The 11553-nt window shown below is 42.1% G+C and overlaps 1 protein-coding gene across 1 annotated transcript; it reads left to right on the plus strand.

Annotated features, from left to right (window-relative positions):
* Positions 1 to 7369: 7369 nt before the first annotated feature.
* Positions 7370 to 8692, plus strand: LOC109399701 (uncharacterized). Its single transcript, XM_019672211.3, has one exon. The coding sequence runs from the start codon at positions 7643 to 7645 to the stop codon at positions 8375 to 8377; it is 735 nt and encodes a 244-aa protein (XP_019527756.2). The 5' UTR covers positions 7370 to 7642; the 3' UTR covers positions 8378 to 8692.
* The last annotated feature ends 2861 nt before the right edge of the window (positions 8693 to 11553 follow it).

Raw genomic sequence — 11553 nt, forward strand, 5'->3', positions numbered from 1 at the left:
ATTTCGCTAGTCGTCTTCTGCATATCTGTGATCATCTCAGTCCGAATTTTTCTTATATCCACCGTAAACCTTTACATTGTCAACCGTCCTAAGTCCTAAAGAAACATGTAACTAAATTCCTGCTTTTTTTTTTTGATCACTGATCAGTGTTGTAATACCGTCTAGGATATAAAAACAAAAAAGTTCAGTCAGCTGATCTTTGTGCCAAAAATAAAAATGAAAAATAAAAATAAAAATGATAAATATAAACTCATTTCTAAAATCAACAGTTTAATCTTTACCTAATCAGTCCATAATTTTCTATTGATAATGAATTTAATTGTTCACATAACCTAATCTGTAAGGCTGTAAGTCAACTTATCCTAGCGTCCCCTGTCCTTGGTACTTTCGAATTCAAGTGATGAATGATGAGTGTAACGCAGAGACCTTCCCTACCCACTCTTGCGTTACATAAAATTTAACAATTATTGTGAAATTTGAAAAAAAAAAATCAAAGAATGCAAAGAGTAGGTTTATGCAAGCTGAATTATAAATTCTCGGATACTTTTTCAAAACGACGTATAATACACGCAAATCCTATGTTGATAGGTCGTTTTGAATAAGTATCCAAGAATTGTCTTTGACTTGTGATAAATGCACAACGGATACTCCTTTGGTTCCCATTAGCACTTACGGCGATTCCTTCACTTGCGCTCAACTCGTAAACTAGATATATCTAGCTCAAAGTCCAAGCGGTGGTGAATGAACTGGCGCTAAAGTGCTAATGGGTTAAGCCCTCCTATCGCGTCAAGATCGAATATCCAGGGGGAGGGAGTCCCATCTTTGCTGGATTTCCTATGCATATGGGACAAATATGCGATTCACGGCAGTATAGGTATGGGAACCCGCGACATTTCCGGCCGACTGGATGCAAAGCGTCTTAGTAAAGGTGCCCAAAAAAGGGTGAGCTGACTGTATGCGATAATTACTAGCGGGGCATCATGTTACTGTGCATCGTTCTCAAAGTCCTCTGCAAAGTGATCCCTAAGCAAGCAGTAGTCCGTGCCAGACGATGCTGTGTGGACCATATTGTCACGCTCCGTAGTATCCTGGAGCAAATTAACAAATTCCAAGAGTCTATCTTTCATGTCCGGGGGAACGTACTTATGTGGCCGAATAAAACACTTCCACACGCGGACATTACGTAATAAAAACAAGCACATTTATTTACAGGACTGTTTACATGTTACACAATACTACAAATAATTACATATTAAAAGCATCGCGGAGAGCGCGCGCGGGCAGCATCTGGCTGCTGTTGCAGATGATGGCGTTCTGTTCTGCTGTATGTTCGTCATCGTCGTCGTCGGCGGCGGCGGCGGTCGTCGTCTATCCGTCGTCGTGATAGACACGAGCCGAGCCGATCATGGGGTTCACGAATGCTCGTTCACAACACTATCTACCTAGTGTTCAATGATTACGGAAAAGCTCTCGACTATTCCAAACACGAAAACATGTGAGGAGCCCTCAGGCGCAAGGATGTCCCTGACAAAATCATCGACCTCATTGAAGCCTAGTACAGGGCATTTTCGTGCAGAGTGCTGCACAACGGTGTTTTTTCCGATCCCATCCGGGTCGTTGTTGGAGTGAGGCAAGGATGTATACTATCACCGTTACTGTTCCTCATCGTAATCGACGAGATCCTGGTAGGTGCGATTGACCGTGAACCAAATCGTGGATTGCCGTGGCAGCCTATTACCATGGAGCACCTAAATGGCTTGCTCGATGATCTTGCCAATCGCTCCTCAGCGGCAGGTCTTACCATCAAAACGTCAACAAGACCAAATCATTGGATGCAAACACGGTCAACCCTTCCCGATTTACGGTAGCTGGGCAATCAGTGGAGAATGTTGAAAGCTTCCAATATCTTGGTAGCCAAAGCGTGGCCGATGGCGGCTCCAAGATCGACATAGGTTCACGGATCAAAATGGCGAAGGCTGCTTTCGCGAATTTAAGAAATGTATGGAAAAACAACCAGATCAGTCGACGCACCAAAATCCGAATTTTTAACTCGAACGTGAAATCTGTGCTGCTATAAGCCAGTGAAACTTGGTGTGTATCAGTGGAGAACAACGGCTGCAGGTCTTCATCAATAGATGCCTGCGGTATAAACATAATTCGTGCATGGTGGCCTCACAATTGGATCTCCAACGTGGAGCTCCATCGTCGATGTCCTCGAAAGACGATAGCGACAGAAATTCGGGAGCACAAGTGGAGGTGGGTCGGACACACTCTACACAGGGGCGGCGGAAATGAAATCTGCAAGCAAGCGTTAGATTGGAAACCAGCAGGACATCGCAGCAGAGGCAGACCCAGAGGCCTATGGCGGCGCAGCCTCAACAACGAAATCAAACAAGTCGACAGAAATTTGACCTGGCCACAGGTAATGGCGATGGCTGGCAATCGCCCAGGATGAAAATCTTTCAATTCGGCACCACCGTGGGTGCCCAGGACTGAAAGTAAGTTTTGAAAAATATACTTCTTTAAACACATGAAGCAATAAATTATCAATAATTATGTTCACGGTTGTGAGTTACATTATATTAAAAAAAAATATGCCTGAAAATATCCTTCTTTAAAGTTCAAATCCCAAAATTATCAGCAGAGGTTGCCGCACAAAAGAGTACACAATCCAAGTACACACGCAACCGTGCACAGCAAATAAACAACCTTCGTCTCATTGTCATCCATCACAAAATCCAACCCCTTCCCTCCCTTCCCATCCAGAGATTGCGGTCAAACACTGCACACTACTTACGTCCTCGGCTTCCCATTCCGCCGCTGCCGACCCTTCTATTGCGGTCGAAATTGAGCGTTGGTGGCGTCGGCGGTGTCCTAGGGCCCTGTCCCTGCCCGGAAGGTCCCGGAATCGCCTGCTGCACCTGCAACTGGGCCTCTATCATGCTGATCCGATTGCCGATGGAACTTTGGCCGCCCGACATTTTCACTTCCACTTATTCAACAGGGACGAATTCCCCGTCGTCATTCGGCACACTCCCGACGGAGACACTGAACAAAATGGTCCTGGAATCCGCCGCGCACGGACGACCGACGACTCGAACCGTGAACACTCTTTTCACTGCTTTCTACGCCTTTTGACACAAGACAGCACCCCAGAAGCAGCGCTTTTGTCTGTCGCTCTTGTGTCACTTGCACACGAACTGCTAGCTCTGCCGATGCTGTGCTGTGGTCGTAGTGGCGAAGGCCCACTCTTTCAACCAACCCCAACTTCACTTTGCCAAAGAAACAACCGCAGAACCCGCTGACAGCGGAGGCTCGCTTCTTCCCGTTGTCTTGTCTTCACTGATGGTTTCTTTCTTTCCTTTTGGTGCTGGCTCTGATGTCGTCGCCGTAATGCTCCATTTGGGGCGAGAGAAGATCGCGGAAATTCACCCTTCTCACGTCTCGTTCACATTGACGGACGGATTTGTCGCAGCACCGAACCGACCGCGAACCTCGTAATCCGGAGGTTTCGCGAACTTTCCAACTTCACAGACTAGGCTAGGAAACTTCCTGCAATCTTTCTCCTGCACTCGCGCAACCCAAACGAGCGAAACGATCGTCACTTTTTTGCTTATTTCTTTCTGGCTCCTAATCTTTGCACCATACACACACTCTATTTTTCGATCTTTATTTTTTTTATGTGAAATCGATGGCAGTTCGCTCGCGACCCACCGAGGGTTGCCGCATGCGAAAAATAGTCCCGCGCTCGGATGACATTCGGCGATGTTCACGTGCTTTCAATCACTTGAATGTCAAGCGTAGCATGTGAAATGGTTCTATTTATTTATTAATGAGCCATTTTACGAAGTGACAACAATGTTGATATGGTATTATAAACAAAGGCATTTTATGAGACGTTTCAAATCAGCTATTTTTTGAATGTTTACCAGTTTTGAAGTCCAATTGGTGGGCCCATTTATTTACATTTTCGCTAGCATAACATGTGATACAGGCCCATCCAATAAACGAGGTTCATTTATCTGCAAAAACGCGTCAATCCGCCCACTATTGACCAATCCAAATGCCTGTGTGGTACAGTAGACGTTCGGTCGGTGCAAACGATTTAACCACAGACAAACAGACGTAACACCTTGAACGATTTTCACTGAAATCCATCGCCCAGTTCACACTACCATCACCTGGTGGAAAAGTTGCACGAATCACTGTGTTGTGCAATATCGTCAACAGAAGGCGCTAGTGTGAAACGTCAAACGCATAGAAAAACGATGCGCGCGCCTCTGGTTGTGAAAGCCACAACTGTGAAAATTTAAAACGATCGTTAAAAGCGTGGTCGATGAAAATTTCGCAAGTGTTACGTCTGTTTGTCTGTGGTTTGACTGCAATGCCTTTTAACTGCAAGTCCGGTAAGTGCAACAAATTTGCAGTTATCGCACCGGCAAATGTCAGAATGGTGCGCCATGTTAGCCCAAGTGAACAATAGGATGAAGTTCACGTTCATTTTACGTCAGTTGATGGTTTGTTGACACTGTCAGGCGTTGCAGTTATCGGATTTTCGTTCGCTAAGTGAAACGTAAACATGTTGCAGTTATCGAACGTCTACTGTAGTGGTTTGTGTTCAGATCTCCCGTGTTAATCTATCTGTAAGAACTTTGTAAACATCTTTTGTTCTCACGTATATGGATAGGCTTGCACGAGGGCTTGCAGTAGGTTTCGTGAGACATTTTTTGGACAACTCAATAATTAATATCCGTAGACCGTGGGGATGTTTTTTTTTTTTCATCTGCTAGTGACATCATGCAGCTTGTGAGATTGATACATGCCACATTAGAAACCGAAACATCTCTGCCAGCAAAAATTTGATTGGCGCGCACCTTGGCGTCAACCGCGACGACAATGGATTACTGGCCTGCTTACTCTCACACGAAATTTGACATTTGAGCGGTGGTTTGGGTGTCAATTAGCACCAACTCAGAACTTCCGGAATTAGTGGCTGCAAGAGGAGCTGCTGCGGGTGCGAGCCTGGGTGCGAGTATAAGCGCAATATTGCACGCAAACCCCAAAATTTTATTCCCACCTTTGGGTTTCCGCGCCGAAGACCCAGTGCCAGATTCGGCGACAAAGAGATTTGACAGCAAGAGCCGGACAGTTGGCAATCCTGATATTTGAAGGCGGTCATTCGTTAGCTGTGGGAGTGAATTGATGTCATGCAAATAGAGCATTTCGCTGAAAATGCATGTGTATTATGTTATTGTTGACAAATGTTTTGCTGTGTTAGTGTGAAATATAGCGATTTTCTGAATCGCGTAAGCTTTCGCTGGGAGAAAACGTCATATAACTCAGCGAGGTAAGGACAATTTTCAATGAAAAAAGCAATATCAAACTGTTTTTAATTTACAGTGTACAGTAGACGTTCGATAACTGCAACATGTTTACATTTCACTTAGCGAACGAAAATCCGATAACTGCAACGCCTGACAGTGTCAACAAACCATCAACTGACGTAAAATGAACGTGAACTTCATCCGATTGTTCACTTGGGCTAACATGGCGCACCATTCTGACATTTGCCGGTGCGATAACTGCAAATTTGTTGCACTTACCGGACTTGCAGTTAAAAGGCATTGCAGTTACCGTTTGCACCGACCGAACGTCTACACTGAGGCGATTTTCCGTATACTTTTTATAAGTGAAACTACATAGATTTTTGCAATTTGTATTCACAAATAAATATTATATAAGAGAGAAATAAAAATTATACCGTGTATCACTTATGACAGTTATGTTTCAAATCTAATAGAAACTATTAATGACGATTCATGAAATTTATGTGTGAGGTTTATGATTTATATTAGCCATGCAAACATAATATTTATACGTTTTGTTCAAATGAAAGTTATAATTAATTTAATAATGTTTCTTCAATCTTGTTTTGATTAAAACAATCTGATGTAAATTGAAATATATACATATAGTTTATTAGGCAAATGATGCAGTTTGAAGATCGTCCGGACGCACCATCCGAGGCAACACCTTGAAAACAACTTTTTACAGGGATCGGTCGCGGCAGGTCGTGGTGAAAATGCTGACGTTGGTTCTGTTGGCGATCATACATCCCGTCCATATCTTCGCCGTCCCGTTGCTCATGCTGGTGCTTGGGTTGGCGGAGATGGCATTGATGGCTTTCACTGGATATCCGTAGGTCTAAACATTCCAGATTTTAAGCCGCTAATTTCGGACGGTGGTCCGGGAACCGATTGAGGTTGGATCGCCAGAAGCATGAGGCACGAAAATATCGGTGTCGAAGGGGTTTTGCGCAGTCTCAAACGGTGGCACTGACGCTTTTGATGGCTTTTCCTGCTGGCTTTTATTTCCCACGGTTCTTACGACGCTTCCCTGTAAATAAAGCAAAGCTGTGATTGCAAAATGTGCACGTTTATTGCAGTTACTTACCGACAGCCTTCGAAGCTTTTTGGATGAAGCGCTTGTCCTTCTGCTGCAAATCAACATGGAGAGCTGTTGCCGACCGTTGCAAATCTCTTTCAATTCGTGGCTTGAAACCAAACATTATAATTATAAGTGAACCTCTATAATTTTTAACTATAACAGAGAACCTTATAATTTTAATGTTTGCACAAACATAAAAATCAAAACGAACGTATATACTTCTTATTGGTCGTCTGATGAAATGTAAAAAGCTTGACATAACGTTTATATTCACACACATAAAAATAATTCTTGAGGAGTCTTATGAACTGTAAAGGTGCTGACTCTATAAATTTTAAGTTTGGATTTTTTTCAGTGTACTGTACATCGCTGTGACATTTGAACACTTTTTAATTCGACATATGTCGAATAAGCATGGTACTAATTAAAAAGTGTCGTATTAAAACGTGTCGAACAAGCGGGGTAAGGCGAGTCCTATTTTTAAGAGAGCTTTTTGCAAAGTAGGTCTTGTACCATTTGAGCAGGTGTGCCTATTTTGGGCACTTGCCGCTAAAACTAAGTCAATTTCAAACCGATTAAATTGAAATTTTGTATAGAGTTAGACACGTACAGTATCTAACTCTGTACAAAAATTCAAATCAATCGGTTTGAAATTGACTTAAGTATAGCGGCAAGTGCCCAAAATAGATACACCTGCCCAAATGGTACAATACCCTACTTCCAAAGTGGAAACTAGCCTTAAAAATATCCCCTTTGCAGGGATCTCCCATGCTACAAAAATACCTTCTGGAAGTGAACACCGCCGGTTTTGAGTTTCTGAACGTTTCACTTTTGTTTGTTTTGAGGTTTTGATCTGTTCCATTTTTACTTTCCATTCTGTTTACATTGTTCGTTTGCCGATAGCAGCGATAGCAGCAGGCATCTTTATAGAGATAAGTGACATTTCAACACACGAACACTAGCGCAAATTTTTCCTCACACAAAAGTGCACGCCGATTGAAAGGCTACTCAGATTGCATATGCAAATATTACCCAATCGATTTGGGTAAAACGGGTAAATAATGATAAAACTAACGTCCGGGGCAAGAGTGCAAATATTTTCCTCGCAGTTTCACAACTACATCTACAAAAAAGGCACGCATACATTTGAACGTGATTACCTCTATAGATCTTTATAAGTTTTTTAACATAAAAAATGGAAGCGCTGAATAATTTGAAATTTGAAAAAAGACACGATGGACCACCCATCGACGAGGCATCCACTACGGAAGCGGAGGATTCCGCAATGGAACAAGAACCGGACTCGGAGGAGATTGAAGCAATGGAACGAGAAATTGAAGGCGATTACATCGAGGAGGAGATGTTGGTATTTGCGGATTTCGAAAGCTATCTCACGTCGGAAGAACTGGCAGATCCGAACGTACGGATAAAGGTAATCGGAATCGACTCGGAAAATCCGGTTATCCAAATCAACGACGACATCTACCGGGGGTCGTACGATTTCGCGATGGGGACCAATGTTTTCCTGGAGGAAGATGAACAGGCCAAGAGCAAGATCGATCCACTGTACAGCCAGAATCCGCCCAAGTTGTACAGATACAGTGGCCAGAGCAACAAGGTGCTCAATATGAAGCGAATCTTTGCCACACCCAAGGCGGATGTGGGCTCCACGGTGAAAACGGAACCGGGGGCGGACGCACCGGAGGAAGCCAAATCGATGGACGAACGGTATCTGGTGATGCGGTCGTACGAGGAAGCATTGAATTTGCACTTGCCCTTTGGGTGTTATCCACCTCGGTTCATTGATCCGGAGCAGAACTGCGAGACGGTTGTTCACAGGAAGGCGGCGGCCCTTACGAGGGTGGAGAGTGAGGGGGATGGCGATAGCAAGCGAAACGATCCGGACTATAAACCGGGAATGGACACCTGAATGTAATGTGGGATACTTTGGATAACATTTTAGTGCTAAGTGTAATTTGAAATAAAACTTAACATAAGTTTCCTAACATTAGCCATATATTTTGACTCAGGACAAGTCTAGATGTCTAGAATTTAAGTAGTTTTAGAAAGTCAGAGAAAAAGATCCAATATAATGCAACTATTACAGAATGTTCTATCTCTGTATTTTTTTATTATTCTCGTGACTAACACCATATTATAAAAGCTAATATGTATTTTCCTCGTTTTGGCTTAACTATACCTAGGAAAAAACACGAACTCACGAAATCATTTAATAATATTATTATTACCTAGTATTTTGTTGAAACGAAACTTGATTGCTTGAATAAACATTCTTTATTCAATTTGTTTCAGAACTTTTTCCGAGACATGCATCGAAGAATTCTCCAGGAATTTTCCTACAGCTTTCTTCAGTGAATCTTCCAGGGATTTCTTCATGGATGTCTCAAAAAGTTTCTCCAGTAATTGTTGCAGGATTCTTTCCGGAATTTATCTCGAGAGCTTGTTAGGTAGGTATTCCTTCAGGGACTCGTTGATTTTCCTATGCATTTCTGCAATACCTAATTCCTCCAGATTTCTCTATTAATTTCTGCAGCTACTTCTACTGATTATTCTGTTAAAGATTCTTCCAGAAATTCTTCCAGGCATTCCTTTGAAATTTTCTCCAAAGAATCCTTTAGGACTTTATCCACGTTATTCTTTCAGAAATTACTGCAGGGATTTCTCCATAAATTTGTACAGGGATTCAGGAATTCCTCCCAGGATTGGAGCTGGCATTCCTTCTCGGGTTACTTCAGAAATTCCTCCAGAATTTTTTTCCAGAGCTCTGTCAAGTATTCCTTTAAAAACTTATCCTGGAAAGCATTCAGGAATTCATTCTGGGATTCTTACTAAGGTTTCTTCCGGAATTCCACCTTGCATTTCTTCGGAAGTTTATCCTAGCTTTCCCTCAGAAATTCCTCCTGAGATTGCTTTCGGGATTCCTCTAGGGGTTTCTTCCGGACTCTCTCCCGGGATTCCCTAGGGTGTTCCTTCAGAGATTCGTTCAGGAACTCCTCCAGGGATATCTCATGTATTTCTACCCGGGATTCCTATAGGAATTTCTTAAGTAGTCCTTCAGGGATTCTTTCAGGCATTTCTCCAAGGATTGCTTCAGGCATTTTTCCAGGGATTCATTAAAGAATTCCTTCTGAAATTTAACCCAGAATTCCTTCACGAATTTTACTACGAACTTCTTCAGGAGCTTATCTCTACATTCCTTCAGAAAACTCCCTTGGGATTCCTTCAGGAATTCCTCCCAGGATTCCTTTAGAAGCTCTTCCCAGGATTCTTTCGGCAATTTATTACGGAATTCTATCGGAAATTCCTCTCGGGATTCCTTCAGACATTTCCTAAAATCTCTTTAGGTATATTTATCTAAGGATTCCTTCAGGTATTCTTTCAAAGATTTCGTAAAAAAAAACACCAAAAATTCCTCCTATGGTTTAGGATTTTTCCCGGAATTTCTTCAGGAATTCCTCCTGAAGATAAGTCTTGGGATTTTATCAGGATTTCCTCCTGGGATTCGTATCGGGATTCCTTCAGGAATGCTTTTCGAGACTTCTTCAAGCATTTCTGTTGGAATTCCTTTAGGAATTTATCCCGGAACTTGTTTGGAAATTTCTCCCGGAATTTCATTAGAAACTTCCTTTAGAATTTTCTGGCGTTCCTCCTGGTGTGATTTCTTGATAAATTATTTTGGGATTACTTCAGAAATTCTTTGGATTTCAACAACACCACCTCCGGGATTCTTTCAGAAATTCTTTCCGAAATTTCTTCAGGAATACCTCTCAGGATTCCTTCAGAAATTTCAACAGGAATTCCTTCACGCATTCCTCCCTGGATTCCTTTAGTTTTAGAGGCCTCCTTGAAGAACTTTCAAAAGGAATCATTGGAATAATTTTGGGAGAAAGCCCTAGAGCTGTTCTGAAAGAAATCCCTGAAGGAATCTTTGGAGGAACAATGTGATTAACCCTAAAACAATCATTGGAGGCGTTCTCTGAAGTAATTCCTTAAGAAATCCCTATAAAATATAATTATAAATTATAAAAAAAAAATATAAAAAGTACTAGGTTTAAGGTGAATATAGAACGAAGCCACACCTTGAATTTTCAAAAGCACAAATTTGAAGAATCAAATATCGCAAAGCGCTGAAAACTTGATCGATTGATCAGCCGGTGGTGACCAATCGATCAACTTTTCAGTGCAATCCGTCATTAGGTTCTTCAGATTTGTGCTCTTGCAAATTCGAGGTGTGGCTTCGTCATATCTTCACCTTAGGGCCGATTTCTTCACCTCGGCTTAACCGGTAAGCCAGGCTTACCCATACAGTTAAACCTGGCTTAACGCTTAAGCCAGGGTGAAGAAATCGGCCCTTAATGAGTTCTCAAAACCTCTACCAGACTCATCAAAATCTTACCGTGTATGTACCAAACTTTGCGCAGTTAAGAAAAAACAAATTTCTAATCGTTATAAAAAATTATACAAACAAAATATACCATGAACAACATGCTCATACGATAGACTAATGATCCTTCTTTGAGTCTGCAATATAAAAAAAAATCATAAAATATAAGCCAAAAAATACTTAAAATAAAAAAAAAACAATGTCATTGCCTTGTTCCTAACTTTGCGCACAAAATCTTCGATTGTTTCTAACTTTGCGCATGCTATGAATTGCTTAAAAAAGTCATCAAAATACTATTATTTAATGTTTCCCCATTAAACTAAAGTTACTCAGGTAGTGTGCCCTGATCTTTGTTGAAATACTTTGTCCTACGAGGCAGGGGACAGAGGCCTCCGGCAGTTCTTGAATTCGTCTGCGGTTCGTACTAGGCTCCTACCGTGTGAGCAATCCAAACTTCATGAGGGGTTTTCCAGTGGCTAGAGATCAAATGTAAAAGCTTCCTGATAAATGAAGTGATCGTTATGGATAGGAACAATAAGGGGTCAATTAAGTATGACGTCCTTCTTTGGGGGAGGGGGTTGGGGTTGGGGTTGTCTGAAAAAGTGTGATATGCCATGTATTAGGTATACTATGAAGCGTGACGGGGTGGCCCGGGGGAGGAGGGGGTTCTAAAATTCTAAAAATGGTGGACGTCATATATG

The sequence above is a fragment of the Aedes albopictus genome, chromosome 3 (assembly GCF_035046485.1).
Source record: "Aedes albopictus strain Foshan chromosome 3, AalbF5, whole genome shotgun sequence".
Classification (NCBI taxonomy): domain Eukaryota; kingdom Metazoa; phylum Arthropoda; class Insecta; order Diptera; family Culicidae; genus Aedes; species Aedes albopictus.